The sequence below is a fragment of the Panthera uncia genome (genome assembly GCF_023721935.1).
Source record: "Panthera uncia isolate 11264 chromosome C1 unlocalized genomic scaffold, Puncia_PCG_1.0 HiC_scaffold_4, whole genome shotgun sequence".
Taxonomy (NCBI): domain Eukaryota; kingdom Metazoa; phylum Chordata; class Mammalia; order Carnivora; family Felidae; genus Panthera; species Panthera uncia.
In genome coordinates, this window is record NW_026057585.1 from 63,982,447 (window position 1) to 64,005,454 (window position 23,008).

At 39.9% G+C, this 23,008-nt stretch overlaps 1 protein-coding gene across 7 annotated transcripts in view; it reads right to left on the reverse strand.

Annotated features, from left to right (window-relative positions):
- The window catches only part of OSBPL9 (oxysterol binding protein like 9), a 200,845-nt gene extending 178,714 nt beyond the window's left edge, over window positions 1-22,131 (reverse strand). For 5 of the 7 annotated variants that reach the window (XM_049617196.1, XM_049617194.1, XM_049617192.1 and 2 more), the window contains exon 1: window positions 21,988-22,131. In XM_049617196.1, the coding sequence (XP_049473153.1) occupies window positions 21,988-22,098 (111 nt within the window). In that variant the 5' untranslated portion in view covers window positions 22,099-22,131. The remainder of the gene's footprint in view (window positions 1-21,987) is intronic. The other 2 variants (XM_049617198.1, XM_049617197.1) reach the window with 1 other exon arrangement.
- Window positions 22,132-23,008: the final 877 nt, after the last annotated feature.

The following is a 23,008-nucleotide window of genomic DNA, read 5'->3' on the forward strand; positions in this document are numbered from 1 at the left end:
ATCACGCACATAAATTGTGTGATTTCGTAAGTCTCAATTTCTTCATATTAACTACTTCACACATTCCTTAAATATTTACTGGATACTCACTAAATGCCAGCTACTGCTCTAGATGTTAGATATAAAATACTGAAGATAAGTTTCTCATGGAGTTTACATTCCAGAGGAGAGAAAAAGACAACAAACAAGGAAAAATAATCTCCGCAGCTAACAATAAATGCCATGAAAAAATAAACCAAGATCATTGTGATGGTAGCTGGGAGTGAGGTCTACTTTAGGTGGGCTGTTATGGAAAGGCTTCTCTGAGCAGTGACACTGAATTAAGACCTGTATAACAAGAAGGAATCCACCATGCCACAGACCTGGAGTGATAACAGACTGAGAAGCCAGAAAACCTATGCAAAGGTGCTGAGGCAGGAACAAGTTTGAGGTGCTCTAGGAACAGAAAAAAATAGCTGGAGTGGCTAGAGAGTGGTGAGCAAAGGGAGTAATGTAGAAAAAGAAATGGAAGCTGATAACCAAGCTCATATAAGTCATAATAAAGAGTTTGGATTTTTTCCTAAAGTTACTAGAGAATTTTAAGCAGGGAAGTAACATGATCTTTTGTTTTTCTTTTCTTTTTTTTTTTTTAACACTTGGACTGCTGATAGAAATGGATTTTAGAAAGTAAAAATGGAAACAAAGAGAATAGTTATGAGGTTTTTGCAACAGATCAAGTGAGACATAATGATGATGGTTTATATGCTAACATGGTAGCAAGAAAAAAATGAGAGATGTTGTGAGGCCTAATGAGGTGATATCCTTGACCATATTAGAAAATACTTAGAACAAGATTAATAGCTAATATAGGCTTGTGACAGATTGTATTTTCCAATAATAGCCAGTAATATTTCTCATCCCACAAGCTCTTCTAAAGTGCCACTTCCTCGGGTACCTGGGTGGTTCAGTCGGTTAAGTGACCAACTTTGGCTCCAGTTATGATCTCATGGTTCTTGGGTTCGAGCCCCGCATCAGGCTCTGTGCTGAACACTTGCTCAGAGCCTGGAGCCTGCTGCAGATTCTGTGTCTCCTACCTCTGCCCCTCCCCCGCTTGTGCTCTGTCTCACTCTGTCTCTCAAAAATAAATAAATGTAAAAAAAATTTTTTTTTAATAAATAAAATGGCACTTCCTCATTAAGAAGTAGAGTCTTACTTGTTGGTGGGTCTTCATAAACTGCCTTAACTAAGTAAGCTGATTATTACCCAACTGAGCAAAACCATGGGAGATAATGCAGATTATTATACCTTCCCTTCAGCATGAAACAGCATAGGACTCTTAATCTCCCAAAGTCAGATAACTGACATCTCATTATCTCAGTAAGTAAGTAAAAATGAAGGAAAAATTACACCCTTTGTTCATTTTGCTACTTGAAGAAATGCAATACTAAACTATATACAAAAATTTTACTAAAATGTAAGTTGTAGAATATCATGTATAAAATGATCTAATTATGTAAAATATACATACATGTATACTTAAGCATGAACTGTTTTTAGGAAAAGTTACTCTTCAAAACACAGAGGAATTTCAGATGGAACTTGTCTTCCTTCTATTGTATATACTTTTCCATACTGTTTCAATTTTTTTTTTTTAAGTGTCATCTCTTATTTTTAGAATAATAAAACTGTTGTTTTAAAGCTTTAAAAAAAAGAGGAATTAGGGGCACCTGCGTGGCTCAGTCGGTTAAGCGTCCGACTTCAGCTCAGGTCATGATCTCACAGTTCAGGAGTTCGAGCCCCACATCCGGCTCTGTGCTGAAAGCTCTGAGCCTGGAGCCTGTTTCAGATTCTGTGTCTCCCTCTCTCTCTCTCTGCCCCTCCGCTCTCTCTCTCTCTCTGCCCCTCCGTGGCTCACACTATCTCTCTCTTGAAAAAAGAAAGAGAAAGAAAGAAAGAAATTATGTTGCCAAACTCTGCAGAGACAGTGCTATTAAAATTAAATGTGAAGGGAGAAGTAGGCAGAATTCATACTTCCCATGTCTCTCAAAGAAGTGTAGAAGCCAAAGGACTTTGAACACCAGAGCCTGGGAGGAAAAGAGACTGAATCTACTAGGAAGAAAATGGGAAAGCTGGAAAAAAAGATAGATGGGTAACTGTGAACTGAGGGAGATTAAAACCAAAAAAAAGGCTGCGTGGGCACAGGGGGAGGGACCCCCCCCCCTTCTGCAGAGACACAAAGGGAAGAGAAAGAGCAGCTAGGGAAATGCAGGAAAGTGCAGGACCATATCTAGACAGGAGAAAGACCTCAGACTGAGACTGAGAGGGATCCAATCTCTAACTGTGGGGCTTTCTTCAGACTGGGGCTGGCTCCCTGTTTGCGCACCTGGGGAGGAGGGGAGCCAGCCCTGGGTGTGGTGGTAGGTCAGAGGCTCAGTCCGCAGTTGGAGAAAGTGGTTCCTTCCCTGGAGGGCTGAGCTATAGTACAGAACCTGCCTGCATCCGCCACCCCCCGGGGCGCAGTGGCTAGGCAGACGGCACAGTCTGCAGGAGCAAAAGGCAGCCGTCTCTCTGGAGTGCTGTGGGAGAAGACAAAGCCTGCCTGCATCCACCATCCCTGGGGCTCGGGCCGGGGAGGACGGCGGCTTTCAGGCTGAAGTAGGAGAAGGCTGTCCTCCCTGAAGTACGGAGGCACAGACAAAGCCAGCCGGGACCACATATCGGGCCGCACAGAGAGGCGCTTCCCCAGTGCCAGAGTGCACGGAGCGGGACTTTGAATCCTAGCCAAGCACAGGGTCAGGGGAGTTGGAGCAAGAAGGACCGCCCTGTCTGCACCCACGGCACAGTGAGGACAACTCAAACTGAGTCCACCGGTACGGCTCTCCATGGAGAAGAGACTGGGGGATCACCATTTCCCCACCACCACCAAGATGGGGCCTCAGGGATCACTCCAGGGGCCCATAGTGGAGGTGGGTCCAGATAAAGCCAAACCAGGCCCCTCTGCACTGGGTAACTGCATATCCACCCGAGCAGCACAGACCCTGCAGACATCTACTACCGACAAGTGATACAGCATTGCCTGGATTAACTCTAGGTCAATTCTGGATATTTAGATATACTCTGCCCCCCCCCCCCATTCTCCCCATTATCTCTTCCCTCTCCTAGGCTGGTTACTCTGGTTATTGGTCTATCTAAACAAACATATTTAATCCATTGTCTTGATAAATGTTCTACACCTCCTTCTTTACACTCCTTTCTCTCTCTCTGAAATAATCAAGCCATATAGTTTCTCAGTCTGGGTAACTTTATCTTCGTTTAGTTTTCCCAGCCTCCTTCTTTATTCTCCTTTCTCTCTCTCTGGATTGAGCCATTTAGTCTCTGCCTAATCAAAGTTTATTTTTTCTCCCCCCCTCCCCCACCGTCATTTCTCTCTTTGTATGTGCTCTTCCATCAGCACCGCCTCCACCCTCTTCTTTACTTGTAGTCTGTGTTTTTGGGTTTTTGTTTTTAGTCTTTAGGTTTTTGTTTATTTGTCTGTTTGTGTTATTGGCTTGTACGTTTGTATGTTTTTGTCTCCTGTTTGTCTATTTGTTTTCCTTTACAGGGCTACTCCAAGGAACAAATCAAAGCACATCTGGTGGAGGGTCCGAAATATTACTATGAGTAGGGTAATAAAATAACCAAAGTCACAACAACAGAGAGCAAGTAACCCCAAAAAAACACCTCCTGAAGGGCCAGGCTCTGGACAATGTATGACCCTCCTTTAATATAGCAATGCTCACAGGTGCAGAGCACACAACAAGCTTTTAAAACAGATAAGGGACAGAAAACTAGCCAAAATGATGAACCGGAAGAATTCTCCTCAAAAGGTATTCCAGGAAGTAGCAACAGCTAACAAATTGATCAAAACCGATTTAAGCAATATAACAGAACAAGAATTTAGAATAATAGTCATAAAATTAATCGCTGGTCTTGAAAAAAGCATAGAGGACAGCAGAGAATCTATTGCTACAGAGATCAAGGGACTAAAAACTAGTCATGATGAATTAAAAAATGCTATAAATGTGGTGCAAAATAAAACGGAGGCAGCTACACCACGGATTGAAGAGGCAGAGGAGAGAATAGGTGAATAAGAGGATAAAGTTATGGAAAAAGAGGAAGCTGAGAGAAAGAGATAAAAAAATCCAGGAGTACAAGGGGAGAATTAGAGAACTAAGTGATGCAATCAAACGGAACAATATCTGTATCACAGGAATTCCAGAAGAAGAAGAGAGAGAGAAAGGGGCTGAAGCTGTACTTGAACAAATCATAGCTGAGAACTTCCCTGATCTGGGGAAGGAAACAGGCATTGAAATCCAAGAAGCACAGAGAACTCCCTTCAGACGTAACTTGAATCAATCTTCGACACGACATATCATAGTGAAACTGGCAAAATACAAGGATGAAGAGAGAATTCTGAAAGCAGCTAGGGATAAATGAGCCTTAACATACAAAGGTAGACACATAAGGGTAGCAGCAGACCTATCTACTGAAACTTGGCAGACCAGAAAGGAATGGCTGGAAATCTTCAATGTGATGAACAAAAAAATATGCAGCCAAGAATCCTTTACCCAGCAAGTCTGTCATTCAGAATAGAAAGTGAGATAAAGGTTTTCCCAAACAAAAACTGAAGGAATTCATCACCCCTAAACCAGCCCTACAAGAGATCCTAAGGGGGACTCTGAGTGAAATTTTGCAAGGACCACAAAGTACCAGAGACACCACTACAAGCATGAAACCTACAGATATCACAATGACTCTAAACACATATCTTTCCATGATAGCACTGAATGTAAATGGACTAAATGCTCAACCGAAAGACAAGGGTATCAGAATGGATAAAAAAACAAGACCCATCTACTTACTGTCTACAAGAGACTCATTTTAGACCTGAGGAGGACACCTTCAGATTGAAAGTGAGGGGATAGTGAAGTATCTACCATGCTACTGGAAGTCAAAAGAAAGCTGGGGTAGCCATACTTATATCAGACAAACTAGACTTTACATTAAAGGCTGTAACATGAGATGAAGAAGGGCATTATATAATAATTATAGGGTCTATCCATCAGGAAGAGCTAACAATTATAAATGTCTATGCACCAAATTCAGAAGCTCCCAAATATATAAAACACTTAATCACAAATGTAAGCAACCTTATTGATAAGAATGTGGTAATTGCAGAAGACTTTAAAACTCCACTTAAAGCAATGGATAGAACATTTAGACAGAGAATAAACAAAGAAACAAGGGCCCTGAATGATATATTGGATCAGATGAACTTGACAGATATATTTAGAACTCTGCATCCCAAAGCAACAGAATATACTTTCTTCTCGAGTGCACATGGAACATTCTCCAAGATAGATCACATATTGGGCCACAAAACAGCCCCTAATAAGTATAAAAGAACTGAGATCATACCATGCACACTTTCAGACCACAACACTATGAAACTTGAAATTAACCACAGGAAAAAGTCCGGAAAACCTCCAAAAGCGTGGAGGTTAAAGAACACTCTACTAAAGAATGAGTGGGTCAACCAGGCAATTAGAGAAGAAATTAAAAAATATATGGAGACAAATGCAAATGAAAATACAATAATCCAAACACTTTGGGATGCAGCGAAGGCAGTCCTGAGAGGAAAATACATTGTAATCCAGGCCTGTCTCAAGAAACAAGAAAAATCCCAAATACAAAATCTAACAGCACACCTAAAGGAACTAGAAGCAGAACAGCAAAGACACCCCAAACCCAGCAGAAGAGAAATAATAAACATCAGAGCAGAAATAAATAATATAGAAGAATCTAAAAAAACAGTAGAGCAGATCAATGAAACCAAGAGTTCGTTTTTTGAAAAAATAAACAAAATTGAGGGGCGCCTGGGTGGCGCAGTTGGTTAAGCGTCCGACTTCAGCCAGGTCACGATCTCGCGGTCCGTGAGTTCGAGCCCCGCGTCAGGCTCTGGGCTGATGGCTCGGAGCCTGGAGCCTGTTTCCGATTCTGTGTCTCCCTCTCTCTCTGCCCCTCCCCCGTTCATGCTCTGTCTCTCTCTGTCCCAAAAATAAATAAAAAACGTTGAAAAAAAAAAATTAAAAAAAAAATAAATAAATAAAATAAACAAAATTGATAAACCTCTAGCCAGGCTTCTCAAAAAGAAAAGGGAGATGATCCAAATAGATAAAATCACAAATGAAAATGGAATTATTACAACCAATCCCTCAGAAATACAAGCAATTATCAGGGAATACTATGAAAAATTATATGCCAACAACCTGGACAACCTGGAAGAAATGGACAAATTCCTAAACACCCACACACTTCCAAAACTCAAACAGGAAGAAATAGAAAACTTGAACAGACCCATAACCAGCAAAGAAATTGAATCAATTATCAAAAATCTCCCAACAAATAAGAGTCCAGGACCAGATGGCTTCCCTGGGGAATTCTACCAGACATTTAAAGCAGAGATAATACCTATCCTTCTCAAGCTGTTCCAAAAAATAGAAAGGGAAGGAAAATTTCCAGACTCATCCTATGAAGCCAGAATTACTTTGATTCCTAAACCAGACAGAGACCCAGCAAAAAAAAAAAAATAAAAAAAAAAAGAGAAATACAAGTCAATATCCCTGATGAATATGGATGCAAAAATTCTCAATAAGATACTAGCAAATCGAATTCAACAGCATATAAAAAGAACTATTCACCATGATCAAGTGGGACTCATTCTGGGGCTTCAGGGCTGGTTCAACATTCACAAATCAATCAATGTGATACATCACATTAATAAAAGAAAAGGTAAGAACCATATGATCCTGTCAATCGATACAGAAAAAGCATCTGACAATATTCAGCATCCTTTCTTAATAAAAACCCTCGAGAAAGTCGGGATAGGAGGAACATACTTAAACATCATAAAAGCCATTTATGAAAAGCCCACAGCTAATATCATCCTCGATGGGGAAAAACTGAGAGCTTTCCCCCTGAGATCAGGAACATGACAGGGATGTCCACTCTCACCGCTGTTGTTTAACATAGTGTTGGAAGTTCTAGCATCAGCAATCAGACAACCAAAGGAAATTAAAGACATCAAAATTGGCAAAGATGAAGTCAAGCTTTCACTTTTTGCAGATGACATGATACTATACATGGAAAACCCGACAGACTCCACCAAAAGTCTGCTAGAACTGATACATGAATTCAGCAACCTCTCAGGATACAAAATTAATGTACAGAAATCAGTTGCATTCTTATACGCTAATAATGAAGCAACAGAAAGACAAATAAACTGATCCCATTCACAACTGCACCAAGAATCATAAAATACCTAGGAATAAACCTAACCAAAGATGTAAAAGATCTGTATGCTGAAAACTATAGAAAGCTTATAAAAGAAACTGACGAAGATACAAAGAAATGGAAAAACATTCTGTGCTTGTGGACTGGAAGAATACTGTTAAAATGTCAATATTACCCAAAGCTATCTACACATTCAATGCAATCCCAATCAAAATTGCACCAGCATTCTTCTCGAAGCTAGAACAAGCAATCCTGAAATTTGTATAGAACCACAAAAGACCCCGAATAGCTAAAGTAATATTGAAGAAGAAAACCAAAGCAGGAGGCATCACAATCCCAGACTTTAGCCTCTACTACAAAGCTGTAATCATCAAGACAGCATGGTATTGGCACAAACACAGACACATAGACCAATGGAATAGAATAGAGACCCCAGAATTGGACCCACAAAAGTATGGCCAACTCATCTTTGACAAAGCAGGAAAGAATATCCAATGGGAAAAAGACAGTCTCTTTAATAAATGGTGTTGGGAGAACTGGACAGCAACATGCAGAAGAATGAAACTAGACCACTTTCCTACACCATTCACAAAGATAAACTCAAAATGGAAGAAGGACCTGCATGTGAGACAGGAAACCATCAAAACCCTAGAGGAGAAAGCAGGAAAAAAACCTCTCTGACCTCAGCCACAGCAATTTCTTACTTGACACATCCCCAAAGGCAAGGACATTAAAACCAAAAATGAACTATTGGGACCTAATCAAGATAAAAAGCTTCTGCACTGCAAAGGAAACAATCAACAAAAGTAAAAGGCAACCGATGGAATGGGAAAAGATATTTGCAAATGACATACTGGATAAAGGGCTAGTATCCAAAATCTATAAAGAACTCACCAGACTCCACACCCAAAAAACAAATAATCCAGTGAAGAAATGGGCAGAAGACATGAATAGACACTTCTCTAAAGAAGACATCTAGATGGCCAACAGGTACATGAAAACATGCTCAACGTCACTCCTCATCAGGGAAATACAAATCACAACCACAGTGAGATACCACCTCACTCTAGTCAGAGTGGCTAAAATGAATAAATCAGGAGACTATAGATGCTGGAGAGGATGTGGAGAAATGGGAACCCTCTTGCACTGTTGGTGGGAATGCAAACTGGTGTAGCTGCTCTGGAAAACAGTGTGGAGGTTCCTCAAAAAATTAAAATAGATCTACCCTATGACCCAGCAATAGCACTGCTAGGAATTTACCCAAGGGATACAGGAGTACCGATACATAGGGGCACTTGTACCCCAATGTTTATAGCAGCACTCTCAACAATAGCCAAATAATGGAAAGAGCCTAAATGCTCATCAACTGACGAATGGATAAAGAAATTGTGGTTTATATACACAATGGAATACTACTTGGCAATGAAAAGGAGTGAAACCTGGCCATTTGTAGCAATGTGGATGGAACTGGAGAGTGTTATGTTAAGTGAAATAAGTTAGGCAGAGAAAGACAGATACCATATGTTTTCATTCATACGTGGATCCTAAGAAACTCAACAGAAGACCAGGGGGAGGAAGGAGGGGAAAAAAAAGTTACAGAGAGGGAAGGAGGTAAAAAACCATAAGAGACTTTTAAATACTGAGAACAAACTGAAGGTTGATGGGGGTGGGAGGGAGGGGAAAGAGGGTGATGGGCATTGAAGAGGGCACCTGTTGGGATGAGCACTGGGTGTTGTGTGGAAACCAATTTGACAATAAATTTTATATAAAAAATGTCAATGTTATCATATAATAAAATCACGTGATTTATAATTTTTCATTTGTTAATGAATTATATTAAAAATTTCTTGACGATTAAAAAAAATTAATTGTGAAGAAGTACCTATTGGGTTTAGCAACAAAGCTATCACTGGAGACCTTTGCTAGGACTTTCAGTAAAATCTGGAGGTAAAGACTGCTGCAGAGTAAATATAAGATGGATAAAGAGATACAATGTAGAAACTTTCCACAGGTTTGAGAGGTTAGGATGTATTTCCAGGGAGACACAGCATTAGAAGAGACATTTTTCTACTTGAGAGAAATATGACCATGTCAATTTGTTAATAAAAAAGTCAGTAGGTCCTAAAGTTCAGATGGAAATTTCAAGAACCCAAAACAGACAAAACAATCTTAAAAAAAAAAAAAAAGCTGAAAGTCATACTTCTCAATTTCAAAACTTATTACAAAGCTATAAATAACAATTGAGAGTCACCTGGGTGGTTCAGTTAACTAAGTATCCAACTCTTGATTTCAACTCAGATCATGATCTCACAGTTTGTGGGTTCAAGCCCCGAGTCGGTCTCCATGCTGACAATGTGGAGCCTACTTGGGATTCTCTCTCTCTTCCTCTCTCTCTGCCCCTCCTCCGTTCATGGGTGCATACCCTCTCTCTCAAAAAAAATAAGTAAACTTTTTAAAATTTAAAAAAAACCCAAAGCTATAATAATTGAAACAGTGTGACACCGATATAAGGACAGACATAAAGATAAATGGAGTAGAACTGTGAGTTCAGAAATAAAACTGCATGCTTATGGTCAATTGATTTTCAACACGGTGACAAGAAAAAAAAAGTCTTTTCAATAATTGATGTTATTATAACTGGATATCCATACACAAAAGAATAAAAAAATTAAAAAGAATATAAAATCTAAGAAAAAGAATAGAACCCTTAGCTGACACCACATACAAAAATTAATTCAAAATGAATCAAAGACCTAAACATAAGAGCTTAAACTATGAAACTCTTAGAAGAACACAGGTATAAACCTTTGTGACCTTAGATCAAGCAACGGGTTTGGTTTTTTGGGGTTTTTTTTAGGTAGGCTCTGCACCCAACGTGGGGCTTGAACTCAATCCTGAGACTGAGAGTTGTGCTCTACCAACGGAGCAAGCCAGGCACCTCTAAGCAATGGTTTCTTGTCACCAAAAGCACAAGCAACAAAAGTTAAAGTTAAATTAGACATAATCAAATTTAAAATTTTTTGTGCTTCAGAGAATGCCATCAAGAAAAAAAAAAGGAGAAAATATTTGTAAATCATGTATGTAATAAGGGACTTGTATCTAGAATACATAAAAAAAAAAAGTCTTACAACTTAATAAAAAAGACAAGTAACACAATCTAAAAATTAGCAAAGGATCTGAATAGATATTCCTCTAGAAAAGATATACAAATGGTCAATAAGCATATGAAAAGATGTTCAACATCAATAGCCATCAGAGAAACACAAATGAAAACCTTAATAATATACTACTTTACACCCACTTAGGATGGCTATAACCAAAATGATAGATAATGACAATATTGGCAAGGATATAGAGAAATTGGAACCCTTATACCTCTGGTGGGAATGTAAAATGGTGTCGCTGCTTTAAAAAACAGACTGTCGGGGCGCCTGGGTGGCTCAGTCGGTTAAGCGTCCAACTTCAGCTCAGGTCACGATCTCGCGGTCCGTGAGTTTGAGCCCCGTGTCGGGCTCTGGGCTGATGGCTCAGAGCCTGGAGCCTGTTTCAGATTCTGTGTCTCCCTCTCTCTGACCCTCCCCTGTTCATGCTCTGTCTCCCTCTGTCTCAAAAATAAATAAACATTAAAAAAAAAAAAAATTTTAAAAACAGACTGTCAATTCCTCATAAGGTTAAACAGAGTCATCATATGGCCTAGCAATTCCACTCTTAGATATCTAAGAGAAATGAAAACATATGTCCACACCAAAACTTATGTACACAAATGTTCATAGTAGCATTAATCACAGTAGCCAAAAAAAAGTGGAAACAACTCAAATATCTATTAACTGATGAATGGATAAATACAATTGTGTAATACTCATACAACAGACTATTCAGCAGTAAAAAGTACTGATATGTGCTATAATATAGATGAATCTTGAAAACTAAATGAAAGAAGCCATGTTAGAATTATTTAAGGAATAGTTTTATAATAGGAGTCTAGTAAAGGAAATGTACAAAATAGGCAAATCTATAGAGACCAAAAGTAGATTAGTGGTTGCCTATGCTGGGGTGAAATACTGGTACGAATATAATGGAAACAGTGTTTATTTGGGGAGTGATGAAAATTTTCTAAAATTGACTGTGGAAATGGTTATACAATTCTATGAATATATTAAAAACCATTTACCTGTATCCTTCAAATAGATGGTATGTGAGTTACTACCCCAGTAAAACTGTTACACACACACACACACACACACACACACACACACCAAACAGAACAAAAAGCAACAGGCAACCCAAAGATTTACTCAAAATGTCCACGTGAAATTGTTACAACACAGATTTTTTTATGTTTTTAACATTTATTTATTTTTGAGAGAGAGAGAGCACATGGGAGAGAATGCATGGGGGAGGGACAGAGAAAGAGGGAGACACAGAATCTGAAGCAGGATCCAGGCTCTGAGCTGTCAGCACAGAGCCAGATACAGACAGGGCTTGAACTCGCACCTTGAGATCATGACCTGAGCCGAAGTTGAATGCTTAACCCACTGAGCCACCCAGGCACCCCAACAACAAAGATGTTTAATTGTCATATTGCAAAATAAATATTCTTAAAAACAAACCACAAGAGCAGCCCTGGGTGGCTTCAGTGGCTTACATGTCTGACTCTTGATTTTGGCTCAGGTCACGCATAATCTCATGATTCATGAGATTGAGGCCACTCAATCTCAATACACAAGCATTGTATTGACAGCACAGAGACTGCTTGGGATTCTCTCTCTCTCTCTCTCTCTCTCTCTCTCTTTCTCTCTCTCTCCCTCTCCCTCTGCTAGTACTCACTCTCTCTCAAATAAATAAATAAACTGGAGCGCCTGGGTAGCTCAGTCAGTTAAGCACCCGACTTTGGCTCAGGTCATGATCTCCCTGTTGGTGGGTTTGGGCCCTACATTGGGCTCTGAGCTGTCAGCACAGAGCCTGGAGCCTGCTTTGGATTCAGTGTCTCCCTCTCTATCTGCCCCTCCCCACTCTCACTCTCTCAAAAAATGAATAAACATTAAAAAAAATGTAAATTAAAAAATAAATAAATAAACTTAGAAAAAGAAAAAAGAAATCACAAAAGTCCATACATAAAAAGGAAGTTGAAGTTACATGAGAGAAAGGGAGTAGAGAAAAAGCAGATGAAGGAGAAAATCTACAGACTGAGGTCCTATGAAAATTTGTGAGCAGATTGAAATCAGAACACCCAAGGATTACCTCTTCCACTCAGATGGGGACAGATGCAGGCAAGGGTTGGCAGGAAAGCAGGTATAGTAACAAGGTAGTTACATGTGTACACGATGTTGAAAGTATTCCCACTAAATGTATTCCATTGTCTCGGAAGCATGGGACCTTCTCTAAATAATGGAGGAAAGAGAAGGGTTGAGAGAATGTAGAGACATCTGGCAGAGTGACAAAGCAAATATTCACCCAATATTTTATCCACCCGCCTGTGCTATAGCAGTAATGCTAAAATAAAATGCAAGAAATGAAATGAGTAGACAATCTTAGCATGAAGGCTTAATGTGAACAAAACTCCAGGAAACAAAATCAACTTTCATAATAATCTTAACATTGTCATGTGAATGGGAAATTAAAAAAATTATGAATACCTCAAAACACTTCCCTTGAATATAATTCCATTTGTATGATTCCATGTACCTTGTAAACTTAACTTTTGCAAAAAAAAAAAAAAAAAAAAAAAGTAAATTCCCTTTTTTTAAGGAACTAGTCTATGAAGAGAATCCTTCATGATAAAGTGAGAAGGAAAATAAATAAGTGGACTGGCCATTTGTTTGCCTTTCTCTATAAGAAATAAAAGGAATTAAATTATTAATCTAAATCACTTGTGTACTGTTCTACCTTTGATTGGAATTATGTAATTATTTGAAAATCTAACCCTATCACAATTGCCACATACCGGAGTGGCATGTTTGAGAACAACTCTATTTTCTGTCCTTCCACAAATTATTACCATCAACAAAACTGCTTACAACAGAAGCAAGAGCTGACTGCTTGTCTGATGGAACAAACTAAGCACAAGATCCACACATTTCTACAGGCTCTAGATAATTAAACAAAAGCCACTGTTGTTGATACAAGGCTTTACATAAAGCATGAAAACGTACATATTTGCTATTAGTACAATCTGCAAAATTTACAAGGTTGTGTAAAAAACAATTCCAAAACAGCCTTCTGAATCTCATCTCTAAGCCAAGTTTTAAGGGCCCTGGACATTACATTCACTACAACAACAATGTGCCACAGTGTAAGGCTTGAAGATTACAATGCTCAGTACTGCCATTGTAGAGTTTACAAACTTGTACAGATAAAGAATGTACTCTAGATACGACTAGCTAATGATAACAAACGTGAAATGATTAAATCCCCAAAGAATTAAATGAGCAAGTTTCAAGGATATTAAAACAGGGAAAAAAATCAAGGCTGAGTAGAGTATTCAAGAACGCAAAAGATATAAAATTTCCATATACTTCTTCACACTGATACCACTTACCATTTTATGAGCTTTCTTTGTTTTCTTTTCAGGACATTTAGATTAAATCCAATTTTTGTTCTGTTCCTTTTATTTATTTTACTATTGTTTTAAGTTTATCTCTTTTGAGAGAGAGAGAGCCAGCAGGATAGGGGCAGAGAGAGAATCCCAAGCAGGTTCTGTACTGTCAGTACAGACTTTGATATGGCGCTAGAACCCATGAACCGTGAGATCATGACCCGAGCTGAAACCAACAGTCAGACATTTAACCACTGAGCCACCCAGGCGCCCCTTGTTCCTTCTACAATTCAAAAGCTACTTTATTAGTTTTGGATTTCTAATACATACCATTTAAGCTTAATAAAAACTGTCAAGAACAGTTTATTTAGAAAAGTATAAATTCACTTTTGTTTGATGGGAGTGGTGCTGGTATCTTCCTAGGAGAATCTGACACTACCTCTTCTACATCTTTGCAGGAAAAACACATATTCTTAAGCTTTTCAAAATTTTGATCATCCTCCAAAACAATGCTAAGGACTGCCGAATAACACTTGAATGTGTTTCAACTACCAGTGGTTCTGAAATGCAATATCATTATGAGTCTCTTCCAGGCAGCAAGTAATAGCAAAGAACACATGATTTTTCTAATGATTCTTTTTGCAAATAATACCTTGGGTGGCTCTGGTAACTTACTAATTCATTGTTTCTAACTTTCTCTCCAAAATGTTATAAAAACAATGCAAATCAAGAAAGAGAGTTAAACATTTTGGGGTAATGATGAAACAAATTATATTTTATACTCCCAACTAGTTTCTCAAACAATCTGATTAACCTTTAATGTGTCTCTAGCTATTCCTTTTTCCAGGTCCCAAGGCCACTGATCTAAAGCTTTACTATACTTCTTAAGTCCTCACTGTACCCTCATTTTTAATATGGACCTTGATTCCTGTCTCTACAACATTTAAGCCAACCCCTATCGTAGAAGCCCTCCCCCTGAATTCCATATTCCTCTCTGCCTCTTTCAAAATGAAGTATCTTGAGTGACGTGCACTCACTTTTTCTACTTCTTATACCTTATTTACTCTTTAAACCACTCCAATCGGCCTTCCTTCCACAACTACCACCCCACAGAAACTGCTCTCACTAAGGGCATCTGTATGTCCAAATTGATCAATTCAATGGATATTTTTAGACTTCACCTATTCAATCCTCTCAACCACATTTAAGCCAACTCACGATTCCCACTTTGACTGCCAGTGTTCTGGTTTTTCTTGTATCTCTAGCTGTCCCTTGTCACTTTCCTATTACAGTTTGTTTTTTTTTTTCTCTGCCAATCCCTTGAATGTGATTGTGACTTAAAAATCTGTCCACAGGGGCACCTGGGTGGTTCAGTCGGGTAAGCAGCCGACTTTGGCTCAGGTCATGATCTCACGGTTTGTGGGTTCAAGCTCCGCGTCAGGCTCTGTGCTGACAGCTCAGAGCTTGGAGCCTGCTTCAGATTCTGTGTCTCCCTCTCTCTCTGCCCCCACCCCCCACTTGCATTCTGTCTCTCTCTCTCTCTCTCTCTCTCAAAAATAAACATTAAAAAATAATTTTTTTAAATCTGGCCACAAATTCTTTGACACTCGTTTCTAAAGGTAGAGCCTAATTGCCCTCCCCATGCCTGTAATTCCCATCCCATGAGTGTGAGCTAAACTGTAGGATTCATTTCTAATGAATAAAATAAGGCAGAATTCTCAGACTAAGACATAAAAGGCACTGAAGTTCCTTGTTGCTTTTACTTTGATCATTCCCTCTGAGTGAAACCATAAACCCTGTCATGATGACACTAGTCTAGTCTGGAGAGGCTAACTGGTGATGAACTGAGGCCACCTTCTAACAGCCAGTAAGGACTGAGGCCTTCTGCCAACTGATGTGAGAGTGAGTCATCCTGGAAGCAGATCCTCCAGCTCCCATCAAGCCATTCACAGGACTACAATCCCAGCCAACGTCTTGACTGCAACTTCTTGAGACCCTGAGCCAGAGCCACACAGCTAAATCACTCCCAAAGTACTGGGCCACAGAAACTATGATAATATTTGTTAGTTTAAATTACTAAGTTCTGGGGTAATTTGTTACAAAGCAATAGAGAACTAATCCAATGGTGTCTCTCAGCATCCTATTTAATTATTCTCACTCACTCTCTCAATTCTCCATGTATAAAGCTAATATAGATCTGTAATCCAGATTTTTTCCTAAATTCCATACTATTGGACATCTTTATGTCAATTTCAACATGCCCTAAAGCAATCTTTCCCCGAACCTGTTTGTCTTCCCTATCATCATTCATCTATGTGAAACCAAAAACTTGGATTTCATCAGACAACTCCTGCAATTTTGTTCACATCCAATCACTAAGTCCTGTCAATATGACCCAATTATTTCTCTGTAATGACAGTATTCTTTAAAAAATACAAATTTCATCTATACCTACTGATCAATTTTGTTTATTTATATTTGAGAGAGAAAGAGAAAGAGACAGAGCACGAGCTGGGGAGGGGCAGAGAGATGGAGACAGAATCTGAAGCAGGCTCCAAGCTGTGAGCTGTCAGCACAGAGTCCAACGCGGGGCTCCAACTCATGAGCAGTGAGATCATGACCTGGGCAGAAGTCAGATGCTTAACCGACTGAGCCACCCAGGCACCCCCCCTACTGATCAATTTTAAAATCATAAAGACAATCAGACATCATGTGCCACTTGATATAATATGTTCCACCTATGAAGAATTCTCACCCAAAAGAAAAAAAAATGGATCTGATTAAGCTTCTAGCTCTAATTATCAGTTTATACAGTTCCTGTATTACAGGAAATACAGACAACAAAGGAACATGTTTAAACATACCACAGAACATTGCAGTGAAATCCAGAATGTAGAAAACTCTACAGAATAAATGATCTGGTTTCTTCAACAAATAAGTGGCAAAGAAAAAAAAGAGGGAAGGAGGACCTATAAACTAAAAGAGAGATGCAATTTTATGTGTGGATCTTATTCAGAATCCTGACTCAAACCTACTGGTGAGGGAGAGATGCTTGAGACAACCAAGGAAATTGAATATGACTGGATATCTGATATTAGTAAATTATTATTTTGGCTTTTTTTTTAATTTTTTTTTAATGTTTATTTATTTTTGAGACAGAGAGAGACACAGCATGAGCAGGGAAGGGGCAGAGAGAGAGGGAGACACGGAATGTGAAGCAGGCTCCAGGCTCTGAGCTGTCAGCACAGAGCCCGACGCGGGGCTCGAACTCACCAACTGTGAGATCGTGACCTGAGCCGAAGTCGGACGCTTAACCGACTGAGCCACCCAGCGCCCCTATTTTGGCTTTTTTAATGTTTATTTATTTTGAAAGAGAATGGCGGAGGGGCAGAGAGAGAGGGAGAAAGAGAGAATCCCAAGCAGGCTCCACACTTGTCAGTGCAGAGCCCAACTCAGGGCTCAAACTCACAAACCGTGAGGTCATGACCTGAGATGAAAGAAAGGCTTAACCAACTGAGCCACCCAGGCACATGTTAGTATTATTCAGTTTTAATAATGCTATTGTGATAACATTTTTTTCAAAGAGAGAGACCTTAACTTTTAGTAGTACATCTAAAATATTCACAAATGAAATGACATACAGTCTATCTGGGATCTACTTTAAAATAATCCAATGGGGGGTGGGGGCGCCTGGGGTGGCTCAGTTGGTTGCATGGTTGATTCTTCATTTCAGCTCAGATTATGATCCCAGGGTTGTGGGAGCATGAAGCCTGCTTAAGATTCTCTCTCCCTCTGCCCCTCTCCCCCACTCGTAAGCTCTCTCTCTCTCTAAAATATTAAATAAAAATAAAATAAAATAATCCAATTGGGAAGAAAGGGTGGTGGAAATATTAACAAAACTAAATTGGCCATATGTTGATAACTGTACATGCTGGATGACAGGAATCCATTTTACTATCATCTTTTATGTATTTTTTTTAATTTTTTTTAACATTTATTTTTGAGAGACAGAGAGAGACAGAGCACAAGAGGGTGAGGTGCAGAGAGAGAAGGAGACACAGAATCTGAAGCAGGCTCCAGGCTCTGAGCTGTCAGTGCAGAGCACGACGTGGGGCTCAAATCCATGAACCGTGAGATCATGACCTGAGCTGAAGCCAGATGCTTAACCGACTGAGCCACCCAGGTGCCCCTATAATAAAAGTTTTTCTGTAATAAAAAGTGCTCACAACACTTAAATGACTTTCCACTGCCCTGGGGGTAAAGTTCAAAATCCTTAGCATGGTTTACCATGAAGGCTAAGAAAGCATTTCATTATCTAGCCCCTGCCTCCCTCTCCAGCTCATGTCACTGCTGTCCATCTCACAGACCAAACTCTAGAACTCTCAAACTCCTTACTCTTGTCTGCTCCAAAAACATTTATTCCATCTCAAGCAGTTCTCTCTCTCTGCTCACATGGCTAGCCTCTACTCATTCAGGTCACAGCAAACCTTTTCTAACCCTTCAAGACTGAGTCAAGCAACCTACCTACATAGCCCCCAAACATCCTATGTCCCCTATCATAGCTCTTACTTGCTGTATCCCCCAGTAGATTCTAGGTATCATGAAACCATGGATTATTTCCATTTTATTTACTATTTTAACGCCTCTGCCTAGCATACTGCCTGGCACACAGTAGGTTCTCAATAAACATATCATAAATTTACAAAAGACATGACTTTCACTTTCTAACCTTCCAACTCCTCACTTATCTATAACTCCCTCAATTTTTCTTCCTTTCTCAGCTTCTTTTGTGATCATGATTCACATAAATTGTTGGCTGTTCACAGTGTTCCCAAATTTATACCTTAGCCCTTTCTGGGTATCTCATCCAATAAAAATACATAATAATAATTTATATGCTATAATTTTACAGATCTTCATCTCCAGGCCTGATCTATGGCTCCAAATGCCTTCTGCACTCAATCTCCTGTTATCTCCCTTACACATCTTTACACTAGAGCTGCTCAGAAATTCTCAGTGTCTTCTTAATGCACCTTTATGTTCTCAAGTTTCCCATTTTGTGCATATTTCCCCTTGCCTGAAATGCCCTTCTTCTTTTCTTCCTTTATCCTGTAAATCTCAGCTCAAATGTCTCCCTCACCTTTTCTAGGCAATGTTCCCACAGCACTCTATTCTTATTTCCATTGTAGAATTTATCATATTGTTTTGAAATTTATCATATTTTTTTGAAATTATGTTTAGGTGTCTGCTGCTGGATTGTAAGTTTCTAGGTAGAAAGACTCTCTCACCTTCTGTATCTCCATCATATACAATACAATCCCTATTAACTGCTTACTGAATGAACTACATTATATTGTTTCTAATAATTAAGATACTGAACTAGAGCTGAAAGGACTGCCTAAATCTACTTTCCTAGAAGAGATAATCAGTTTCTCTGTTCCTGTATTGGACAGAGCAACACTGCATGAAGTTCTTCTTCAAAAACAGAAAATTCACAGATTATGAAAATAAAAGAAAGGTAAAGTAAAAAGACCATCCATTCCCAGAGAACAATAGGTCTAGGTCTAGGTCTAGACCCAGGCCCAGAGAAAAAGATTCAGACTGAGGTGAAGTTTAGGTAAATCTATTCAGTCCATGGCAATCCCAGTGACTCTAACCCAACACTGAGATTATCCCAATAATCAATTTTCAGTACAGGACAACTCTAAACCAATGCCAATCTACTTTAGTTCAGGGTTTTCATGGCCACCCTGGAACAGATCTCCAACCATAGAGCCGGACCAGAGCCTAAATGATTCTGGAAACAAGGAACAGAGTGACTTGCTATTTATCACTCTGCTTAAAAGGCTATGTAACTAATTCAGATACTCTTCCTGGAAGATGCAGCTCCAAGTTATCAGCCACATGCACTAAACTGTACCTTCTAATCCTCCCAAATCCTAATGTACTAAAACAATGTCCAAGTGTATAGAAGTCATTGACAACATTCAATGTGTCTCCTACTTAGTCTTTAAGTGATTACCTATCCTCTTCCCATCTTTGCTGGACCTCCTCTAATTTGGGATTAGGTATCATTTTATTTTCACAAGATCATTTTACTTTATACTTCTCTGCTGTTTCTCTACAAGCAAATGTTTTAACACCAAAGAACTAGAAAAGGGGGGGGGGGGAAGCCTTCTAAAATATCTATTAGTAAGAAATATGATACCTCCTTCAGCTGGCAATGATGATGTTTTATAGAGTGTGGTCTCAGAAGGGAGAAATTAAGTGGCAGGCAGGGGAGTATATGGAAAAAAAGAAAAGTGTGTTTAGCCAGTAAGGCAAGGATCTATCAAGGTATTCAAAAACTAAAAGGGCAGGGAGGCAGCAAAGGATACATTAAAGGAAGAAAAACAGGAAGAAGGAAGGTTCTGTCTGGGCTAAGAGTTCCTAAGAACCCTAGCTAGGGCTCCAGTACAGGCCTAGAATTTAGAATTTAGGATTTGTAGAGTTAACTTAATTCCATAGTGCCGCTTATTGAAATTACCTTGAATAGGCTAGAAAGGTCCATGGGATTTTCTGATTATCACATCTACTGAAACCCAACATTACTTTAGATGCATCTAAGCCATGGGATTTCATTATCCCAGAATTTTCAGTATATAATGTTCAGTTGCCTCACTTTCATGGCTACCTAAAGATAATCTTGAATGATGGGTTTAAATCTCATTCAGGTTTGGTCTTTTCCTCCCATTAAAAAAGTATATAGAGCAAGGAAGTTGATAGTTAAAGGATGCTGAAAGTTATATATTTTTTTTACTTCTGCAGACTTGCCTTTAGTAACTTACAGCTTGCACTTTTCTCCTCCCTGAGGTGAAAGTGAAGTGCAGTGAAAATAGTCAGAAAGCCAAGAAATTTGTAATCCTGATTACACCACTTACTGCTAGCTTTGTGATCTAGCAAATAACTTAAAAGCCTGGAGCCTCAGATTCCAAAACTGTAAAATACCTACCTTGCATAGTTACTGTAAAATGAATTATAGGAATCACTAAACTAGAATATAAGCTCCAGAGGGGGGAAAAAATGGTGAATATCCACATGTGTGCACACACACCTAGTCCAAAGCAGTAATAATTAATATATAGCGGGAGTTCAATAAATATTTTTAAATGAAAAATAAATACTAATGTCCCCACTTCTCACATTAACCCTTCCTCTATAATGATATTTTTTCTTTTATTACTTTCTGAAGATTTCAAAGGATTCTATTTTGTCCTTTTAAGTGGTTTCCTCCCTTTCATTGGCTATTAACTATACACCATTCAAAGACAGTAACTTTGGAAGTAATTTCTCTAATACCACCCACCTTCCGTTTCTAATGCTGTAGGTGTAGAAGGGATAGACAGATTCGTGGCAATTCGTGCACTTGCCCATGGGCACTGATCCGCGTTTAACGACAGTGAAGCCCTGAACTCAGCCCTCCCCAGAGTACAACTTTCAGGACACACCGCACTAGCCATTCTCTTCGTTAACAAGAGGCTCCTGTGTTGGAAGTCCTTGGCTTCAAAAGTTAAGGTGTCGGTTAGGCTCGCCTCTCGCAGAAGAGTGCATCCCATGAAAGAAACACTCAATTTGGGCAGACAGGAGAGATTTCGGCTTCGGGTTGCGGGAGAGCCAGTTACTTTAGGACCTGGCTAAGCTTGTCTGACCGCTGCTCCGAGAAGGCAGAGCTCTCTAATCCCTGGAAGGAAACTAAGGGGCGCGGCCGTCTACAGGCCCTGGAGGGGCCAATGTCAAGTTCATGACAATGTGGGGAGAACCTCGTGGACTGGGCGACCTGACACTTTAAATCATGGCTACGATCACCCTCACTCATCTATATCTGCGCTGGATCCCACCACAGATTAATACCAGACCCAAAAAAAGGAACGCGGCTCGCCCCTAACCCATAAATCAGACAGCCACTGCCAGCTTATTGGCTGCGCCAGCATCTTCTTCACCCTCATTGGCTATCCTGGACGTAAAACCTTCCCCCACGAGGGAACCCTCTCGTACGGCGGCACCCCCAGTTTAGCAACCTTTACCCGGCTACCAAAAAGCCCGTCCCCCCTCAGAGATAGAGACCGCCGAGGCACTCGGAGCTTTGCCCCCCGAGGTCTCACCGTGTAATAGGAGAGCAGCCCTGCATTGTAGTCCAGCACAAACCAACGGTACTGCCAGCCCTTCATCACGTTAGTCCATTTACTCAGCGGCCCTTCCATGATGGACGCCATCTTGGGAGCCGCCAATGACAACAAACGGCCTGACGTCACTCGCCTATAAGGAATTCACCATGCGGGGGCGGGGCCGCCGCGGGAAGGGGAGGGACCAGCGGGGCCGGGGCGGGGCCAGCTGGTGCTTCTCGTCGTAAACTGCCCACCCACACCCCCAGCTATCAACTTCAAACAAGCTTTTTTGGGGCCCCTATTGTGTGCAGGACTCGGTGCCAGGGATGTGAGAAGTATAAGCCTGAATACCGCTAAGACTGTTTGTTGACATAAATAATTTTATTACCCATTATGATATCTTACACGTCCCAAGGATTTCACATCTGATATTCATTTATACATTAATTTCACAAATCCATTCATTTAAGAAATATTTGCTGTTTTGTGCTAGATACTCTTTTAGGCTTTGAGGATTCAACAGAGACTTCATGAGGGGTAGAGGTGAACAGGCAATAAAGTAAATAGTAAATTATGTAGTATATTAAACACTGGTAAGTGCTATAGAGAAAAATTAAGCAAGGAAAGAGGCAGAGAGTTAGGAGATGCAATTTTAAATTCTCAAATAGAGAAGGCTTAAATGAGAAGGTAACTTTTGAGCAAAGACCTAAAGAATGTGGAGGAAGGCTGGGGGAAGAGCCTTCCCAGGGAAGGAATAACAAGTGCAAACACCACTAGCTTGGCGTGTTGAAGGAACAGCAAGTTCACTGTGAGTGGAACAGTGAGCTAAGAAGAAAGTAGTAGGAGACAAGGTCAGAAAAGTAAGGGTAGATCACTTAGAGCCTATAAAGACAATGAAAATATTGTCCTGCTATATTAGGCACTGTTCGGGGTCCTGGGAATGCAACAGTGAAGGAGCCAAACAAGTTCCTTGCTTTCTAAAAGCTTAAAATCAGTGATGAAAAGCAAATATTAACTA